General features: G+C 50.6%; 1 protein-coding gene across 4 annotated transcripts in view; it reads right to left on the bottom strand.

Moving 5' to 3' along the window:
* The window catches only part of ERGIC1 (endoplasmic reticulum-golgi intermediate compartment 1), a 99,936-nt gene that overhangs the window by 41,487 nt on the left and 36,900 nt on the right, over window positions 1–21,549 (bottom strand). For 3 of the 4 annotated variants that reach the window (XM_032465085.1, XM_032465084.1, XM_032465086.1), the window contains 2 exons: window positions 11,670–11,731; window positions 5,335–5,407 (listed from right to left, as the gene is read on the bottom strand). In XM_032465085.1, the coding sequence (XP_032320976.1) occupies window positions 5,335–5,407; window positions 11,670–11,731 (135 nt within the window). The remainder of the gene's footprint in view (window positions 1–5,334; window positions 5,408–11,669; window positions 11,732–21,549) is intronic. The other variant, XM_032465087.1, reaches the window with a different exon arrangement.

Here is a 21,549-nt window from a genome sequence, read left to right on the forward strand (position 1 = left end):
CCACTACTTTTATTGTTATCACTAATATCATTACGTTTATGCAGTGGACAATGACAGACATAGTGACAGTACCCACCTCGCAGCATCGAGGGGAGGATTAAACATGCACAAAAGCTGCTTGCTTATAACTAATCAAAGGAGATGTCCCAGTTCCGGGCACCCAGGCACCTTCACATACAGTATTTCATTTAATCCTCACAGCAAGCCAGTGTTAAATACGGTTGCTGTTCTCTTTTCACAAGGATGTAACTGGGCTCAAAGGAAGGTGGATGAAAGGCCGGCCAAGATCACACAGCCAGGAAGAGGCAGAGGCAGGGATCTAGAGCCACGGGCGCCCACAGCCGCGCTCTTTCCACTGCCTTCCACTGCACGGGACAGGAATCAATGGAGGACCGAGAGGCAGGCGGCCCCTAAGGAGACGTGTGATGCAGGGGCCACCACCTTTCTGATAATCTCCAGATGCCCCTCCATGCCACCTATGGCCCAAGTATCTTCAGGGCACAGAGGTGCCAAGGGGTCCACTCCCTTTGTGTCGCACAAGTCTCCCCGTCACCTTCACCCACCACACCCCGGTGGGCTGCAGCATCTGCCTCCCCCAGCCCCCCAACCAGGACGCAGGCTCCCTGCGCTGGCAGCAGAGAGCGCATGCGCACAACCTCTGCTGTGGGGGGGAGCGCATTCCAGGTGGGGGACGCCAGACTGCACGAGACTGCGTGGGGGTCAGAAAGCAGTGGCCATGTAGGGAGAGAGGAAGAAAGGGGCCAGGGAGGTATGGGTGGGGGGAGTGTAGGTGGAATGTAACGGAGCGTCTTGAAATTCTAGGCTGAGGCGTGAGTCCGATGACATCTACGGAAAACAATTTTATTTGCTTTTAGAAGAGCACTTGAATAGTTCGGATTCCTGCCCAGCGTCGCTGACCTCCATGCTTAATAATCTGATTTAATGGAAACTTACACAGCAGCGAGGCTCACTGTAAGGGCCTCTGGTGGGAGTGGGAGGGGTGAGGTTATGCAAGCAAGCTCTCTGGGACTTGGACTTCTCAATCCCGACCATTCTAGGTGTAAGTAAGGATCTATTACCTACCAGGCGGATGTCCAAAAAGATCACCCCTTTGCAGCTACTCAGTCCTGCCCCCACCCTCTTCTCCACAGCCACTGCCCTGGGACCCTCAGTTTTTTTGCCTTGGGTCATCGCCCAGCCCCCTTACCAGAGCCTTGGCCTCTAGGGTCACCCCACCCCAAACCCATCTTTGCCAAGAGGTGATCTTTCCAAGGCATGAACCCCATCCCATCACTCCATGCTCAGAAGCTTTCAGGCCACCCATTGCTCCTCCACGTGACAATTGTGGCTCTCTCTCTGGCTCACAATCCAGGCCTCAGAGCGGCTCAGCCAGGCTCTGAGGGAGCCATCCAGCTCCTCCTCCTGGCTAAGCTACTGGCCTCCCAACTCTGGGCCTGCTGCCGGAGCGTGTGAGGACACAGTTCGAGGTTACTTCCAAGTTCCAATTAGGTGGGCAATGGCTTCCTGGAGTTCTGATTGCCGGCTCAGCCACCTTCCCCCGGAAGGGTGCATCCACGTCTTCCGGTGAACTATTCTGACCGACAAGCAGTGGCTCTCATGTGCCTGGTGCTCCAACATGCTCTGGGCAGAAAAGGGTGGGATGTCAGAGCCCGGGTGCCGAGTCTGGGAGCTGGCGTCAGACAAGTCTGAGTTTGACTCTCACTCCAGCCACTTACAAACTTCATTGTGGTTTTTGCCTCCTGGTGCCTCAGTTTCCCCAGCTGTAAAGTGAGACTGATGCTAACAGTTAACACTTGGCTCAAGGGGGTTTGTGATCCTTAAATGAGATGAACACAGTAGGGTGCAGACTTAGGTAGCTGGCATGTGGTTGCCTATTATAAATCATAACTGGAAAGTACAATGGGTAATATTAAGCTATAAATTGCCAATGCATTGTTCCAGTTACTACATTTTCTTATTATACCTCTTGTTCATGTTAATAATTAAGAGCAGCTAGGTCCTGGGCAGCCAAAGGCTGGAATGTTCTGCCGCCACGTGCTCGGAGGAGGGAGCTGCCACTCCCCTGGAGAAATGGAGCCTCACAAATGGACCCCTGTGGGGTCACTTTCCCGAGGACAATTAATGGCCAGGTTGAAGTCCAACCACCCAAACAAACAGGCCTTCCTCCCCGCTGGGCCGGGCCAGAAAAGCCTCTCATGTCACTGATAACCACAGGCCAGGATGGGAGCGACGTTGATCCAACCAGCAGTGACCTCATTTCCTTGGGTTCCAATCTCATGGGGAGCCGACCCACTGTGGTCACAGAACTGCCAGGGAAGGCCAGCCACCCAGAAAAGGCAAAGAAATTGTGACCTGCGGTCCTTCTCAAGTTGGCAGGGCTTCCCGGGGGTCAGAGAAGCTTCTGAGAGAGGAAAGATATACAGGTGCAATCCTCTGTCTGGATTTTTCTGCAGAGTCCGCAGCCCTCATCCCCAAGGATTCTCTTTGGTTACAAGGTCGCAGACAGAAGGGGAGTATGAGGGTTACTGTATCACCATGGATGGAGCCGCCGGCTCGGACAGGTCTCTTTTCTCATCCCCACTGCCCTTCCTCTCCCCAGCCACTCACACTGCCAACGGAGAAGTGCTTGTTAGCACAGGGCCTGATGCAGGGCAAACACCGAGTGAATGGCCCCCCATGTTTTAATCCCTCCCCTCACCTCTCATGTTTCTTCCTCTCCAGGGATGTGGTGGGACCAGAGTGTCCAGAATGCCCCCAGGAGCCCGGAAGAGGAAGTCCTGGACAAAGGGAGGGGCAGAGCGGTGGGAACACACTGTGCTCTCGGGAAAGGAGCCAGTCCTGCCCTGGTAAATGGAGCGAGCTTGTCTGGGCTGCTCAAGGGCCCGGTGCACAGCAGGAGGGCTCCACCTGCTGCCATCACCAGCTCTGACGTCAAAACGTGCCCGCTGGGGCACTGCCTCAGCACACCACCTCACTATGGGCTGCAGATGATCAGCTTAACGAGCAGCCCCTCACAATGCCAGCAGGAGGTGAGGGAGGCCCACTCTGAACTCAGGGAGGGGACCAGGAAATGTACATCCAAGACCACTACATGCCAGGCGCTGAGCGGTCTTACAGCCTTTTTCCTGTTAGATACGGAAGAAATATGAAACAAATATGAGCATGAAGAGATACAGAGCCATTGATGTTAATCAGGTGCTATATCAAGTACCTCTCAGGGAAAGAATCTTCTTAAAGCCTCACAAAACATCACATACCTTCTCTAACTCCTATCTGGCTTTTTTTTTTTCCTTCAGAGCCCTCATCATTAATTGACATTTTCCGTTCTGTTTGCTTGTTGACCATCTGTGTCCACCACTGGCATGTCTGGCTCCTTCGAGCATGAGGCAGCAGTGAATCAGGCGGACCTGGCCCCTTACTTCTAGGGACTCAGGACCAAGGAAGAGTCCCATTAATACACAGCAGTGCACAGTGCACAGTGCACAGTGCCTGACTCCTGCCTCCTCATATTCTACCCTTCCTGCTTGCTCACTTTGCTCTAGCCACACCAGCTCTCTATCTGCTCTTTGTATACACCAGGGAATTCCTGCCTCAGGGCCTTTGCACTTGCTAGTGCCCCTGCCTGGAATATATAAAGCTTCTCACCTGGCACTTGGGACACAATTGGGGCTCTCTCCTTACTGCTGTCACATGGGCATCCCCTCTCACCTTGCCCAGAACATAAGAGGTCTGCACAGCAGCCCTCACTCCCATGGAATGGGGTGCAGCCTAGAGAGACCAGCAGGTGCCCTGCACATAATAGGTACTTCATAATGCCAGCCGGTCTCAATCTCTGGCTGTTCTCCTTGCTTCCACCTCCAAATCATGATGGGATGACCCCTGAAATGTCCAGTGGCCCAAATGTGCAGAGAGGGGAAGACACTTGACTGGGACAGTCAACTCCCAGGGGACAAATTCCCTTCTGTGACCCCTGCATGGCCAGAGAGTCGCGTCTTGGGAAACAGACAAGCCTCCCCGGCCCTGGAAGGGAGCTCTGATGCTGGTGTGCCCTCCCTTGTTTGGCCAACAATACTGGGGCCCAAAGGGGTTTGGCAACTTGCCCAGGGTGACAGAGCGAAGTGGTAAGTGAGCAGAGATCTGGCCCTGGGTCTCCCAAGGCCTTGTCCAGTGCTCTTTCCATCCCTCCATGAGCCCCCCCAGGGCTTTGGTGCCATCAGGGTTAAAAACAGGATCAGAGGACGGGGAAGACAGCTCTCCCACATCAGAGGAGGGCAGGAAACCATATTCAGAAATAAGTCGGGGTGGGGGTGGGGTGGTGCGGCGGTGTGGGCGGGGCGAGATGCTCACTCCCGTGGGAGCTTGACCGTGGGCAGCCTCCCCCTGCCTCTCTGAGCCCCCTCGGGGACAACTACTTCCCAGGGCTGTCTGAGGATTAAAGGTGGTAATGCTTAAATGGCAACAAGGACTGTCCGGGGCTTTCATTTTCCTGTTGTCTCGAGGCTGAGAGGGAGGCAAAGGAAACCAAGAAATTCCATGAGTGAAGGAGAAAATTCCAGAGTTGAACAGGGGAGTGGGTGGCCAGAGTCCAGCCCTGTGACGACTTTCTGGACTGTAAACATGGAAATGAAGAGGCTTAGAAGCCAGAGGTGAGGGCAGGAAGCTTCTGGATCTAATTCTTCTCAGAGGGGTATCCAATGAGGCTGTGACTGAATAATCCCAATGGCATCCTGGGTTACACAGGCCCCGAGCATTTACTAGGTTTTCTGGACAAGGGATGATTCTAGGAACTGAGACGGACTCACAATGCGTCAACCGCTGCCAGGAAGCCCACACTGATTCCTCTCCCGGCGTGGGCCTGAGCAAGCAGGGAAGGGGGCTTGGCTGAGGGGGGCCAGGCTCTGATGTCAGAACCTCAGCCCCTCGGGTAGAAAGCTGCACCCGTTTTTCTCCAAATTCTTCCAGCTTTAACATCAAATGACCCTCTGAGTGATGACTCAGAGGGAAAAAAGCCCACTGGGCAAACACAGGGAGGGCAAACATGAGCAAACGATTTCTGTCCATCTGCGGACCCAGGAGGCCCCCCACCCCTGACCTCAGAAGGGAACCGAAGTTTTCTCTTCAGCTCTAACAAAGCAACATCGACTTTTGCTCTGGCTTTAAAACCCTTTTAAGAAACAGAGGCGCAACGGATACTACAGGCTGGGAACCGGGAGTGGAAGGTTCGGAGGCTTCTCTCCTTTGTAAAGCCCCTCCCTCCTCTCACCTAGGGGTCCCTGAAAGCTCTGGAATCCCCCGTTGGGGGATGTGACTTACATTTCTGTTGTTATGAATCCGGTGAGCTCCGAGAGGAAGAGGAAGAGGATGAAGAGGCAGCAGCAGATAGAGACTGGAAGAAACAACACAGACAAACAGTTAAGGGTGGTGGGCACTGACGGTGGGAGGCCAGCCGTCCCCTTCCTGCCCTCAGAGCAAAGCTGCTTACTGGGAGGGGGCCAGAGGTCCACAGACCCTCCAGAGCCCCTTCTTACTCTTGGCCTCGATACGAAGCAGCCCCAGTTCCAGAAAGGGAGACCACCGTTGGAACTGACCTCACCCTCCCATGGGAACCGACCCTGCTACATAGGCAGATCCTCTAGGGGGCCAGCCTGGCTTCCTTCCACAAGAGCACTTTAACACAGAAGTCAGTTGAAAATAAGAGCTGTGAATTGCGCATCTATTGGAACACATAGATGTGTTCTGTTTCTCTTGATGGATATTTATTTTGGAATTTGAAGTCAAAGCAGGAGGGAGGCTGGGTGGTAGAGGGCACGCTTAGCACGCACCTGGTCCTCAGCTCAATCCCCAGTAGCTTTGCTAAAATAAACAAATAAACCTAATTACCATCCCCCTCCCCACCAAAAAAAAAAAAACCCAAAAAATAAAATGTTAAAAAAAAATTGGAGTCGACATTGAACAATCCAGAGATTTTACATAAAAGTCCACATTTCTGGCTGTTCCAGAACACTCAAGACTTTGTCCCCACAAGGCGTCTGAGCTCACCAGTTTGCCACAGGCCCCACCACTCCCTCCCACCTCCCTGATTCCAAAGCTGAGGCAGAGTGTCTGTCGCCATTTATCCCCACCCATGTGTCCCTGGAGTCACTCCTTGGGGCAAGACACAACAAGTGCCCCAGGGGCTGGCCCTCAACTCATCTCTGGTCGCATCTCCTGACACACCCCCAACATCCAACCTCCCAGCCACACTGAGTCACCGGCTTGTCCCTACATATGCAGTTTCTCTTGTCTGGAATGTCCTTCTCCATTATCCCTCTTCCTCCTTGGTCATCCTCTCTGCCTGGTGAACTCCTACTCATCCTCCCAGGCCAAGGCCCAACTTAAATGCCCCATCTAATGGGAAGGTCCCCCAACCCTCAGAGGTGGAGCTGGTCACTCTTTCTTCGGTATCACCAGCCTCCATTTGAACACTTCCCAAATTTTATTGGTTATCTGTGGCTGTCTCTCTCATTAGACTGATATCCTGAAAGGCAAAAACTCCACAGCTCTAATGCTTGGCCTGGGTACACAGGAGGTTTTGCGTACAGCAGGGAGCCAGCCCCAGAATGGAGAATGAGGGGTGGGCGTGCCTCATCTGGGTTTATCACAGAGGCATGTCGTGGGTAAGGGCTCACAAAGTGTGGCCCCACCGCTCACCTGCTGTGTGTCCCTGGGTAAGTTACTTAACCTCTCTCTGCCTCGGTTTCCTCATCTGTAAAATGGTACCAGCAGTAGTACCTGTCTTACGGGGCTGCTTGAGAACTTCCACAACACAGAGGCTGGGCTTAAAATAGTGCCTGACATTAGCTCATTATTATGATTTTCATCAGGGAGACCTTGAAGGCTTTGATGATTTGAGGAAGGTGATTTGGCAAATGGATTGACCCTAAATTTCCTGCAAAGAAAAAAAAAGTTCCCAGTCCCACCTTCTGATTTGGCTATGTTCTTGAGACAGCGTGTACCTGGCTGGCTGAGGTGGGCGCTGAAACCACGTATTTATCATCACCATCATTATCTAATATTATCATCATCTATGGTCAAATGAACAAAGATGAATTCTAGGGGAAGAAGGCAGAGAATGAGTGTTTGCTGGGCACTTACTTGTGCCCTGCTGTGGAAGCACTGATGGACAGCTGTCATTTTACACTTCCAAGTGCTAGGGGACAAGGCCATGTGACAGGTGTAGAAACGGAGGCTCAGAGACCGGAAGAGACTGGCCCAAAGACACACGGGATGGCAGGCAGGGGAGGGGATGCAGGACCAAACCCTGTGCACCCTAGAGCCAATGCCCTAAGAAAGAGAAGCCACAAATCTTGAACTCCAAGCGAACAGTGGGAGGGGGACATCCCCAGAGTCCTCACCAAGCCTCCAAAACCACACCCAGACATAAGGGATGCTAGAATGACTCCCCAATTATTCCAAACTTTGAAAAAGCTCTATGGGGCAGAATTTAGGGTTTTTGTTTTTTTTTTTTTGGAAGAGGTAATACATGCACATGATTAAAAAAATCGTCAAGCTGTATAAAAAGGCACACCATGAGAGTCTCTCATTCCTGTTCCACAGCCCCCTGCCCAGAGGTATCACCCTTCCAGCCTTGTGCCCTGCCATGCACATACGAGTTTTTCCTCTAAGTGAGCAGCATAATGCACACGTCCTTCTGACCGTGCTCTGCTCACTCAGCGGTCTATGTCTAAGCAGGTGCCACATGGTTTATAGAGTGGCCGTGTTGCATGTTTGTTTTTATGGCATAGACATGAATTTCAAACGTCTTCTCCAGCGGCTGAGCAAATCCACTGCAGGAGATCAGCTGTCAATCACATTTCCCAGCTCACATCCTTCCCCTTCTCACTTGCAAACCAAAGTTATGATGCCTCCTGATAAAGAATCCCACCAGGTGGGCAAAACACCCTCCACCTGAAATCTTGCACCTTTGTGACCCACATGTCAGAACTGTTTTCACCTCTCCTACTCCCCCTTCAAGCCCTAACAGCCCATGGTTGCTGTAATGATGAACAAGCCCAAACTAGGGAGGTCTTTTTGAAGGTCAATGCCGACTTAGACCAATCCAGCTTTTCTAGCTGCCTTCCTTGCAAATGGGCCCCAAAGTTCCAACGCTGTGCAGATCAGATATTGGGGGACAGAGACAGGAAGGCCTCTCTATGAAACCTGTGTTGTTCCAGGCTTGGACTTAGTGGGTGGATAGGTGCCGAGTCTGCTCAGCTGAATCCCAAGTATCCAACAGCCCACGCTCTGTGTCTGCTCCCTGCATCCTGTCCCTAGACTGGGAGGACAGAGACAATGTCTCAGGACCACTGGGCCTCAGAGTCTAGCATAATGCCCTGGCTCACAGAAGGTATGAAATAAATTATTCGTTGAGTGAATGAATGAATGAATAAAAACCACAAAGGCAGGTAGGCAGTATTTCTACCAGAATGGCTTTCTGATACTGATGGGGTTTTCAGTCCATGTTTGGGCAAGACGCTCAGGCCCTCTGGCTCCAGACTTCTCCCGAAACTAACTCAGGCACCGGAAGGGAGGAATGTGACCCCAGGAGAGAGCTCTCTAGTGGGAAACCTGCGGCAGCCAGCAAAGGGGGCACTGGACCCAGGACCGCAGGCCCTGGGAATCAAGGAATTTGTCCAAGGCCACACGGCCACTTAAGTGGAGGAGGCAAAATTCAAGCCTTGACCTATGAGATCCCAGTGCCCTTGCTGGTTCCTTCAGTTATTAATAGCACTTATCATGACGTAAGGAAACGGTGTGCTTCTGTGTCTGCCCGCCTGCTCAGCCACGCGCTGTCTTCAAGGACAAAGACCAAAGCCCATTCATCCGCGTGGTTCCGGGACTTGGCACGGGGCCTGGCTCCAGACCTGGTTGATAAATATTTGTTCATTAAATGGTAGCTAAGGGCTGGCTTCCCATGCTCTCGCCTTTCCTCCTGTGCAAGGGAATTCGCCCTCTCACACACTGTGGTGGAGACTGCAAATCCGACCAGGTCCCCGGAGGGCCATTGGCAGCACCTTCTAAATTTTACAATGTGCATGCCCTTTGACTCAGTAATTTCTCTTCTAGGAAAGTTACCTTACAGAAGCAACCATACAAGGATATGAAAACATGTGGACAAGGATGTCTGTGACAACAGTAAGCTGGAATCAGCACGTCCACCCTCAGGAGGCTGGTTACATAAACCGTGGCTCAGCCGGATAATGGAACATGACACAGCTGGAAAGAAGAACGTGGTGGCTGTTTACGTGCTGGTCTGAAAGGCATGTCAGCTGAAAAGGGGCCGGAAAGGATGGTGTGCGCAGCACGCTCCCATCTGTGCTTAATATGACGACATAGGTATTTCAAAGCCTGAATGTATTTTTAAAACATTCTAGAAGAACACAGACCTGATGGTTAAACATACTTGACAAGGGAAAGACTGCAGTGCTTGCGAAGAAGTGGTCTGAGCTGTTAGTTGGTGGTAGGAAGAGGACACGAAGCCTCACTGGAAGTTTTTTTTCAGTCCAGGTTCATAAACTAATTGAACAGATAGATGAACAAGCCCCTTTCCTCTCATGTCCCCAGAATATCTTTCCATGGAGATCAAGACACAAAGCATCCAGCTTCTGCCATCACAGACCCTCGTGGGCTGTGGGCTCCAGGAGGACAGTGATAAGAAGAGGTGGGTGGTCCCAGCACTGAGGATGTGGCATGTACCCCAAACTTGACAGCTGTGATCACATTTAATCCCCAGATCCAAACCTGAGGCTCAGAGAGGTGAAGTGACTTGCCCAAGGCCTCCCAGCTGCTAAACGGGAGAACGAACCCAGCTCTGCCAGACTTGGAGCTAACAGGACACCAATCCTGCTGCCTGGCTGCTTTGGTCCCTTCTCCAGGGATGTGGAGATCCAGGCTTGAGAAGGCATCTGCAGCTTTGAAGAGCTGAGCTGGGAAGGGCCAGCCGGGGGTGGGTGCAGGGTCGGGGAGGGGAGATCCCCAAGGTTATCCCGGAAGCTGACCCTGCCTGTCCTGGGAGTGAACTCCAACCTGACAGCCCAGACCCAGGGCCCTGCTCAGGGGACAGTCCGTGGGGAGGGTCCCTCTCTCACAGCAACCACTGGAGAGGCCAGGGCGGGTGCAGGGAGGCCCACCTTCTGTGAGCTGTGACACTTCAGACAAGTCACTTCACCTCTCTGAGACCATTCTGTCAACTGGAAAATAAGGCCAGAGCATTCCTGCTCGCAAGGGCAGTTTGGTTTGTTTTTATAATTTTTAAAATAAACTTTATTGTCGAATAATAATGGACGCAGATAGTACAGAGAGTTCCCATACACCCTTCACCCAGCTTCCTCTTATGCTAACATCTTACGTCACCCCAGTATATTTGGCAAAATGAAGAAATTAACATTGTACAACACTGTTAACTACGTTCCTGACTCAGTAAATCACCAGTTTCCGCGCTAGTGCCTGTTTTCTGTTCGAGGACCCGACCTGCGATCCCATTTTGTATTTAGTGATCGTGTGCTTAGTCTCGAACCTGGGACGGTTCCTCAGTCTTCTCTTGGTTTCAAGACCTTGCTGCTTCCCAAGAGTACTGGGCAGGTGACTGCAGGGTGTCCCCCGGTCTGGGGGTGTCTGGCGCTTTCTCATGGTTAGACTGGGCTGTGGTTTTAGGGGAGGATCCCACAGAGGTGGGTGCCTTTCCCATCACACCCCCGCAGGGGCGTGTGACACCCCCGTGACCTCTCGCTGGTTGACGCGAACCTTTCTCCCCTAGTGAAGGGGCCGCCTCCTGGATGGCTCCACCGCAAAGTTACTATTTCCCTTCCATTCTCCTCTTTAAGAGCGAGCTACTAGCCCACACTTCAGGAGAGGAGAGTCAGGTCTACCTCCTGGAGGGGGCTAGATTCGTGCACATGATTTGGAATTCCTCTGTCAGGAAGATTCATCTCTTCTCCCCCATTTATTTAGATCGGTACGGACTCATGGACCTTTTTCTTAACTCTTTGCGTTATAAGCCAATAATGCCGTGCTTTATTGTGTTACTCAAACTGCCCCAGTGTTGGTCTTTGTTCTCTGTCAGGTCGGCTCCTGGGTCCTGCTGACATCCCCCCACCCCTTTTTTAACCTCCAAACACTTTTTTGCTTTCTGGCACAAGGTGCCCCAGGCTTGTTTTGCACATTTCCTGCCCCAGCCCTGCAATCAGCCACTTCTCCAAGGAGCCCTAGGTCCTCTTAGTGAAGACTGGCAGTCGGAAACCAAAGTCTGCGTGAGACGTTTATTTTTTAAATGGCTAGAAATATACTCATGCCCAAACCTCCAAGAGCCTAAAAGGTGTGAAGAGAAAAGTAAGTCTCCCTCCGAGCCCCGAGCCCCCGCTTCCCCGCCCAGGGGCAGCCACTCTGGATGATTTCCGGTGTCTCCTTCCAGAAACAGGGATGCTATACCTTGCGGGGTTACAGTCAGGACAGAGATGAGCTGTGGAACTCGAGGCAGGGCCCAGCAAGATGCCCACCGTTTCTCCCCTCCTCCTTCCCTCCCTGGCCCAGCAGTTCTGCAGAGGGAGGGCGGGCACCGGCCCGGGGGTGGGGAGGGGGTCGGGAGCCATGGCGAGAAGGGGGCTACTCACTAATGGCCCCGGTGTACGTTGGCTGCGTGAGGTCCTTGGGCACCTTCCTGTAGATGTCAAACCTGCGGAGAGCAAAGGGGACAGGGGTGAGGTGGGTGCAGAGGGCAGGGGTCAGGCAGCGGGGGAAACGGTGCTGGCTGGTGTGCCACACGGGTCGGAGGGCTGCCACCCCAAAAGGCCTGAAGGATGTTCCCCTGTTGGGACCTGCCCCCCACCCCACCTTGTCACACTTTCTTACAACTTATTGCCCCCGAGACAGATGGCCTTGACCCTCATCTGGCCATGGTTCTTGGTTGGTCTTCCCCCATCAGAGTGTAACCTGCACGAAGGCAGGGACCTTGCTAGGGGTTGTCCCTTGCCGCGTCCCCAGACCCTCGTCGGGGCCCCCAGTAAGCGTCAGTGGAATGACTGAACCTGAGTCTTGGCTTTCTCTGACGCTGGGAGGAACAGGGAAACGCAGTCTTTCCTGAGGTCTCTGACGGAGCTGCACTCCCGCCTGGCGTCACCTCTCCGCCCCCTCTTCCCTTTCCTCCTCCACCTTCTCCTCCTGTTCCACTCCCCCCCTTCCCCAGCTCCTGCAGCCTGTTCTGGGAGAGTCTCCTCAACTCCAAGGTCTGAGGTGAACAGAAAAACCCTGCCTGGGGCCCACGACCTCAGCATCAGCTCCTGACTGCCAGCTAGTGTGGGTTTCTGCCCAGACGCAGAGCAGACGCCTTTCTTTCATCTGGGCCCCACCAGAGCCCACAGAGGTGGTGGGGGTGCAGTGGAAGAATTTGGGGTTTTGGAGACAGACTGACGTGGGTGTCATTCTGGCCACTTGTTTTAAGAGTTAGGGCTCTAGCATCAGACTGCCCTGGGTTCAGATCTTGGCTGGTCGCCTTCCTTGCTGTGTGACTCTAGGAAAACGACTTCACCTCTCTGAGCCCCAGTCACCCTGTCTGTAGAAACGGGGCTACTACTACGAGACCAGGCCACTGCGAGGAGGCGTAAGGGACTGGACACAGCGTTCCCAGGGGAGCCTCTTCCGGCACTTGGTTTCCTCCCCTTCACTTGAACCTGAGCAGGTGGTTCTCAGCCCAATTCTACCAACGGAGCTCTAGGTCCACACCGTGTTCCCAGCTCTCGGGTGGAGAGGCCAGCTGCTCTGGCCCTCGGGGGACCAGCTGGCATGTGGTTCCTCTTGGGTGATTGGGAAACAATGTTAGTGCCTTGCTAACCCCGATGCAACGACTTGGAAATCTTGCATAAGATCTGACACTTGACTCCTCTGCACTCGCTCTAATTACAGGTGAATGTACTTGATTTCCCGTGACCTCAGGGGAAAAAGATTCCTGTGGGCTGTGGAATTAAAGGCTTCACTGTCGTTCCTACCTGCTCAGCTACCAGCAGCCTGTACTGAGGCCCCAAAGGGGACAAGAAACTGGAGCTGGGAGTGTGGTCAGGAGGGGAGTGTGACTCATGTGACTCAACTACCCACACCTACTCACCTCCCTTACTCCAGTGCCGCCCCTTTAGCTGTGAGAGGCTAATATCAGAGGGAAGAGCGTGCCCTATGGAGTTAGCCTGCCTGGACTCAAATGTGATCCCACTACTGTGTGACCTTGCACGCATCACTTAACCTCTCTGGGCCTCAGTTCCTCTGTCTGCAAAATGGTGGCAACGGAGGGGAAGGGTATATATAGCTCAGTGGTAGAGCACGTGCGTAGCATGCACAAGGTCCCGGGTTCAATCCCCAATACCTCGATTAAATAAAACCTAATCACCTCCCCCCACTTAAAAAAAAAAAAAAGGAGGCAACAATAGTAAGCATGTCGCAGCATAGAGCCGAGGACCAAATGACTTAGTACACATAAAGCACTTGACCCATGCCTGGCACCCAGGAAGTGCGACGTGAGTATCCGCTGTTACTGCGACTGATGTTCATCTGGCCGACGTTTACGAGCACCTACTATGTGCCAGCTCTCTTTTAGGTACTAGGGACGTGGGAACAAAATCGGCCCTCGGCCCTGTGTGCCTGCAGTTAGGCAGCAGAGACAAAGAAGGAGACGCAAGGAGAACGCAGGGGTGCTCCACCCTGGAGCTCCAACTGGAGGCTCCAGAGGAACCGGAAAGGGCACCTGGGGTAATCCTGAAGCTTCCTGCAAGAGGTGATGTCTGAACAGAGCAGGAGGAAGGGAGAAAGGGTAGGTGCAGGCGAAGGCTAGTTCAGCAGAAAGAACTGGAAAAGCAGAGGCCGATAAGAGGACGGAACCTGGCGTGCCAGAGGGCTGAGTTTACCTGCGTGTGGTGCCGGGATGGGAGTGGAGGGAGCAGATGCTGGCGAGGCGGGAGGGGCTTACAAGCCAGCTTCCTGGTCCAGTTACTTGGGCCTCATGGTTTAAAAAACATATGAACCATCATTTCAAAATGGGGAGTTTTATGGGAAGTTGGAGGCTACGCAGGGTAAGGAGGTGGGGATGGCCCAGAGCAGACTGTCAGAGAAGGGGAGAGATGAGAGGTTGTTATATACAAGAGGACTTATCAAATATGTAAATACAGTGAGGATAAAGTGGGGAGGCAGGTGCCTCACAGTTGGGGAAGGGAGGTACACACAGAGAGAAACATCGAGTAAACCCTGTGGTGTTCAGAGTGAAAATGAAGGCACAGCCGTGAATTAATGATGTTCAACATACACAAATGGAGAAACAGCCGTGTGCATGTGTCTACACCATGCATACATTTATTTCCTAGCTCATCCTGTGGAGAGGGTGTGGGAACAGTGACAGCCAGACAGCAATCGGCACATCTGGCCCTCAAACCTTGGCTTCCAAGCATCATTCTTTACTCCAAGGAATCAGCTCCTTGGAGAAATGGCGGATTCCAGGGCTGGGTAGGGAAAATACAAGATAAACTTGGACCACTTTCTTAGGTCAGAAAGCAAGAAGGAAGGATGGGACCTATCAAATGGACAGGAAGCCAACTCAAAGGGGCTCCCATGAGCCAAGGAAGGGACAACGTAAGCATTAAAATTAATAATCATAGTAATGGATTATAACCCATTGGATAAAACAGGAAGCCACAAATCTACACAGATGTAAATAAAGAAATGAGTAAAAATCAAAAGTCTGATGAGAACAGGATATTTACATACCTTCAAAGTACCCCCCCCCCACCAAATTCTTCATTATAGAGAAGGAAAGAGTAGCTTTCGGTGGAGAAACTTGGCAGATACCATCTTAGTCAAGTGACTGAAGTGTCACCAGTAAGGAAACACGTCACGTGTCTCCTGATATGACGTACTGGGGAGGGCACACCGTCACGCCTGTGGGGGAACTTGCTCAAAATGCACAGCCTCAAGAGAATTATGAGAAAACATCAAATAAATCCAAACTGAGGGTCACGCTTCAAAATGATTGGCCAGCATTTGTCACAAGTATCCAGGACATGAAGACAAGTAAAGACTTGGAAACTGCCAGAGATTGGAGGAGACTGAAGAGATGTGACCACCAAATCCTGCAGGATGTCCTGAGTCAGAGAAGGGATGTCAGTGGGACAACTGATGCAATTTGAGTGAGATCTGTAGATTAGTTACTGTACTGTAGAGTGTTATTTTCCTGGTTTTGACAATTGTTTGGTTATATAAGATGTTAACATTTAAGGAAGCTTGGGTAATATGGGACGTCTTTGTATTATTTTTGCAAGTCTGCAGTTATTTCAAAATGAAAAATGAAAACATTTTTTAATTTAATGGAAATTAAAAAAAAAAAAGGGGAGGGGGGAGATTTCACGTAAAAATCCCACCCAGCTTGCTTTTTTCATGTATATTTGGTCCCTGTAGGCATCTGAATTTGAGATGCTGGCTTAACAAACGTTGGCCGGGTGTGCCGGGTGGCAGGCAGAGGATGTCTTTGTCGGGGGTGGGAGGGGAGAAGAAGGCTGGGTGAGTACAGGTGTCAGGGAGGAGGTGAGACTTGGACCAAACCACAGGAGGCAATGGCAGTCAAAGAAAGTAGGTGCTCCAGAAAGAGCGAATGATGCGAAACCAAGATCACTGCCATCCCATGCTGGGCACTTTCCCATATATATTCGTATGTAATTCTCACGATCACCCTGGCAGGTACTGATAGCCCATTTTTCCAGGGAGAAGACTAAGGCCCTGCCATAGGTAACTCGCACAAAGTCACCAAGCCAATGATTAGCAGAGCTGGGATGCACACCCGAGTCTGGGTCCACAGGCCACCGTCCTTCCACTGCCCTGTACTTGTGGGAATCAGTTTACAGCTCATTTATTGGTAAACTCAAGTCTCAGGGCTTTTTGCTTATTTGCTTTTCCAAGGATGCTGCCCCAGAGCAAGTGAGACTCTCCTGGAAGACAGGGACCAGTTCAAAGTACCTTAATTTATTCAACAGGTACTTACTAAGTCCCTAATGGCAGTGCTCTAGCTGGTGGGAAAATGAATGTGGTCAAGGGAGACAAGACCCCCACCCTCATGAAACTGTCAGTCTAGCAATGCTTTGGGCTCCTTGAGAAGGGCCACCTAAACAGAATGTTCTCTGATAATGACCCATTCCCACACCACAAATCCAGGCTAGGGAGTGGTGGTGGGGTAAAGAGAGAGCTGAAAAAGACCCTGGGTTCAGAGCTGACCACAAGCCAAGTGAGTCAGCAGTGAATGTTGCTAAGAAAATGAGGCTGGTGAGAACCCAGGCCTGTGACAGACCAGGAAGTGAGCCGTCCTCTCTGGCTCACATTAGTCAGTCCCTCACTGCGGTGAGGTGGGGACGCTGATGCCATCCGCTGTGGCCACTCACTGTTAAGAGAATGTGGAGGAAAGGCTAAGGAGAGTGGGGGCAAGGGGCAGCGATGCTTAGCACATACCTGGTGTGTGCTGGGCTCATGCTAGGCTCAGGCTAGGCCCATACTAGGCCACAGTCTCATCCAATTCCCCCAGCCAACCTGCGAATTTAGGGACTGTCATCCCATTTTACAGATGAGGCTCAGAGAGGGTGCTGACTTGGCTAAGCTTGTATATCTATGAAGTGCCCGAGTAGAGGTCTAAATCCAGGCCTGATTTATGTTCTTGCTGCTCTTCCCAACAATGCAGGGACAAATCAGGACCATTTGGGTAGAAATTGCTTTTTAGGAAGAAAGGTTAAAGAACTGGGATTGCTTAACCTCAAAGAGAGAAAGCTAAAGGATGGCTTCTCCACAGTTGTCAAATAAATGCTCTTTCCCTGCCTGCTGACTAGCCTGTCAGCTTCTCGAGGGCAGGACCTCGGTCCCCTTGCTGTCCAGCCCTGCCCAATCCAAGTTCTTGGAGAACTGACCTGAGGGAATGAGTTAATGAATGAATCTGCACGAAGGTAAGGCCCACCAGCTGGCCCTAAAAACAAGATTAAGATGAAATGGATGGTGGAGAAGCCAGATGATGGGTCCTGGGGGGTTCCCTGCACTGCTGTACTTCCGTGGATATTTAGAAATTTTCACTTTAAAAAAAAAAAAGGCAAAGTGAGCTTAAATTAAAGCAAGAGAACAATTAACTGGGCTTGAGAAAAACTGAACTGGATGCCGGGAGAAAAGGGGCAGTGCCTGCAGCCAGGGGGACCAGAGGTTCATCACCTGCGGGACAGGACCCAAAAACGGGGAGCCCACGGGGCCTCCTGCCTTCACCACGCTCCGCTATCGGGTCTAGGAGGTGCTCTAAGATCACTGTGTCCAACCCATTTATTTCACAGAAGAGAAGATGGAAGCCCGAGGAATGACTTGCCCAGTTCAAAGTATAATTTAACTCAGAGTATTTAAAACAAAAATAAGCCAATAAAAAGCTTGTGAAATCCTTATCTTACACTCTTGAAATGTTATATGCTGGTGGCTTTCCACTAGGTGTGATTTTTGGCCCCCTCAGGGGACATCTGGCAATGTCTGGAGACATTTTTCGTTGTCACACTGAGAAGTACGTGTGCTACTGGTACCTAGCAGATAGAGGCCAGGGATGCTAACGCATCCTGCTATCCTATGATGCACAGGACGGCCCTCCACAACCGAGGGTTACCCACCCCAAATGTCCGTGGCACTCAAGTGGAGAAACCCTGTTGTAGGCAGAGCAGAACGTGCTCTGGCTGGGTGGAGTCGTGGCCATGGCCTTGATCGTCCCCACGGAGACCAGGGATCTGGATTAAGCAATCTTTCCCTTTCCTTTTTCGCTCTGTGCCTGAGAAGACACACTTGGAGGAAACTGGGCAAAGGAACCCACAGGGGAAAAATAAAGTCCACCTGGAATTGTGACTTCTTGTAATGGTACAGTCAGTACAAGTGTCACCCTCTGAATCAAAAAGGTGCTGAATCCATGCCTCTAACTTCATCACACCTTACAACAAAACAGATTTCTTAGGATAAGACATACATCAACATTGGTACTAGAAATCGATGAGAACGTGGGGTTGACTTAACAGAAATTCACTTGACAAGCCACATCCAGCCTCACCGAGCGAGGAACGGCTGCATAACCTCACCCAAAATAAACATGCATAAGTCTTCTCTTGCTCCCAAGCAAGGAAACTGCCGCTGGAAATCTCTGACTAATGGATTTCTTCTGTAATTTCTTTTCATAGCAGAACGCCTCAGCTTTGCTATTTTAACTTTTGCTGCTTGGGACCTCGCTTCTCCCCGCTCTTGAAGACGAATCTCGGATCGCCCTGTGGTTCGCCATATGTGGGCGGCTACCAGGCAGGCGCTCGTGATGTCACTGTTTCCAAGGCCTAATGAAATTAGATGCCGTTTAGGAGCAAGTCATTGGAAGTGGTGGGTCATTCGTCCCAAAAATAGGCAGCGAGTTTTTTAGTTGGTTCTTTGGCCTGGTCGCCTCTGCCCACCAGCCTGTCCGAGCTCTCAGTGCCGAGCCCAGGGGGTGAAAAATGTGCTTGGTGGGTCAGTTACCTATCTCCTCCACCTTCATGAGAACCACTGGGGTGTGTGTGTGTGTGTGTGTGTGTGTGTGTGTGTGTGTGCTGGAGGGCACACAGAGGTAAACGAACGCTCGAGAGTTGAGCATGGCTGGGAGAGAACCATGCAAGTGCCAGGTCTTAAGAGCCCTAGCATCTCTCTCACTGCCCCCGGAATCCTGTCCTTGACATTCCAGCTATTACTCTGAGCTCACACACCCCTCCTTCCTCTGTCAAAACGAAGGGAAAAAAGTCTGTATGTGTCTCCAGCACAGATGGAGGAGTTTAGAAGGAAGAAGAATAACAATAGTGCTCGCAGCTACCCTGCGGCGGCCCCCACCGTGAGGGACCATGTGCACCCGGGCCTTGGACGAGGACTGCGTGTTCGTTAGCTCCCATCCTTTGTACAACCCTGTTCAGTAGAGACCAGCATTCTTCCCATTTCGCTTGTCCAGGATGCAGGGCGGGGACTCAAACTCCTGCAGCCTGGCCTTGGGACCTCTGCTCTATCCGCTGGACCACATGCCTGCCTGGTACAGGGAGACAGGCTGGGAGCGGGAGTGGAGGCCTGTACCCACGGGAGGTCTGAGTGGCGATCCTCTGCGCACATGCAGTTTTCTCCCTCCAGCCCACGCCCCGTGGCTCCTTCCCTGAGCCTCAGTGCCCATGTGGAGGTCTCTTATCTACACAGTGACCTCTCCATCTCAGAATACCTTCTCTGACCACAAAGCCCTGGACTTTCCCCTCCCCTCCTTCCCACAAAAGCCACCAAAGATGGCCAAAGAGGAAGAGGGGTAAATTTGACTGCTGAGCTTCTAAGGTCCCTCTCAAAGCCACCTCCCCCTACCTCCCCGGGGTCTGTGGGCGTACACATTCCTGGCACAGCTCTGAGATGGCTGCGGGGTCTTCCGTTCCTGCTGGGCTGGGACAGTCAGATTTGTTCTGGACTCTCTTATGGGTCATGCAAGGCTTGGCCCGTTAATGGCATTCAGTAAATTCCAGGTGAAAATATACAATGACGTAGGCAGAGGGCCATTCACCGCTGCACCAGCTGTAATAGCAAACAACTGGAGACCATCCAAACGTCCATCCAAGGGGACCCGTTAATAAACTACAGACCATCCATGAAGTGGAGGATGATACAATCATAAAGAAGAATGAGGACAATCCCTGTACAGTGACGGGCAAAAAGCAAACTGCCGAACACTGTGTTCTGTTAAATTTTATGTGTGTGTGGAGGAGGGTCATGGGGGCTGGTAGTGATAAAAATAAATCTACATCCTTGTTTATATCTTTAAAAAAGAAACAATAGAAGGTGTAACCAAAACCAAACACAAATGGTTACTTCTATTATTCGTAGGAGAGGCATAAAAATATTAAATATTTAGGGATAAATTTGACAAGAGATGTGCAAGACCCTACACTGGAAACTGTAAAACAGTGTTGAGGGAAACTAAAGAAGATGTAAATGGGTTAGAAGACTCAATATTGTTAGGAAGGCATTTCCCCCCAAACTGATCTGTAGATTCAACTCAATTCCAATCAAAATTCCAGCAGGCATTTTTGTAGAAACTGGCAAGCTGATTCTAAAATTCACATGGAAATGCTCAGGACTTAGAATAGACAAAACAACTCTGAAAAAGAACAAAGTTGGATCTGACTTAATATACTTACTTATTTACTATACCTACTATAGTCTTACTTTAAAGCTTCTAGAAGAAAACATAGGAGAAAATCTTTGTGATCTTAGGTTAGGCAAAGACTTCGTAGGTAAGACACCCAGAGCACGATCCATGAAAGAAAAAACTGATACACGAGCTTCACCAAGATGAAAAATTTCCACTCTTCAAAAGGCATTATTAAAAGAATAAAACTATAAGCTGCAGATTGGGAAAAATATATGTGAATCACTTGTCTGATAAAGGATTTACATCCCGTATAAAGAACTCTCAAAACTCAGCAGTAAGAAAACAAACAACCCATTAAAAAAATGAGCAAAAGATTCGAACAGACATTTCACTAAAGATTTACTGACAGTGACTAGCCATGTGAAATGACGCTACGCTCAGAATCACTGGGGAAGAGCAAGTTAAGCCACAAAGAGATCCTCCTCTATACCTCTTAGAATGGCTGAAATTGTAAAGACTGGTCAGATCAAGTGTTGGTGAGGACACGGAGCAACTGGAACTCTCAGACACTGCTGGTGGAATGTAAAGTAGCCCAAACACTACGGAACAGAGTTTGGTGGTTTCTGAAAATGTTAAATATACACTTGCCGCATGGTCCAGCCATTCCACTCCCAGGCATGTACCCAAGAGAAATGAAAGCATATTCCCATACAAAGACATGAATATGAATATTCATGGAGCCTTAATTTGTAACAGCCACAAACTGGAAACAACCCAAATATCCATCAATGGGCAAATGGATAGATGAATTATTGCATATCCATACAACGGAACGTTTGCTCAGCAATAAAAAGCAAGGAAGTATTGACATGATCAACAACATGGTTCATTCTCAAAATAATTATGCGGAATGAAAGCCAAACTAGGGCACACACGGTATGAGTCCATTTATATAAAATTCCAGAAAGTGTTAATCACTCTGGAGGGACAGCAGAGCACTGGTTGCCCAGGGAGGGAAGGGAGAGATCTTGAGGAAATTCTGGAGGGTGATGAAGACATTCGCTATCTTGTGATGATGGCTTCATGGATGTGTACATATGTCAAATTTCTCAAACTGTTAATTTTATGTGACGATTACTGTATGTCAATTATACCCCAATAAAACTGGGAAAAACTTTTTAATGACAGCCATGATGGAAACACATCAAATACATTAAGCAGTTTATGGGTCCATAATGATACTTCAAAAAACAAAAAAGCCTCTTTGGATACCTTTGAAGATGCTAAGCCAACAAGTCATTATTCTGAAAATTGGTAAATAAAGAAAAAGC

Source organism: Camelus ferus, chromosome 22 (assembly GCF_009834535.1).
Source record: "Camelus ferus isolate YT-003-E chromosome 22, BCGSAC_Cfer_1.0, whole genome shotgun sequence".
NCBI classification, from domain to species: domain Eukaryota; kingdom Metazoa; phylum Chordata; class Mammalia; order Artiodactyla; family Camelidae; genus Camelus; species Camelus ferus.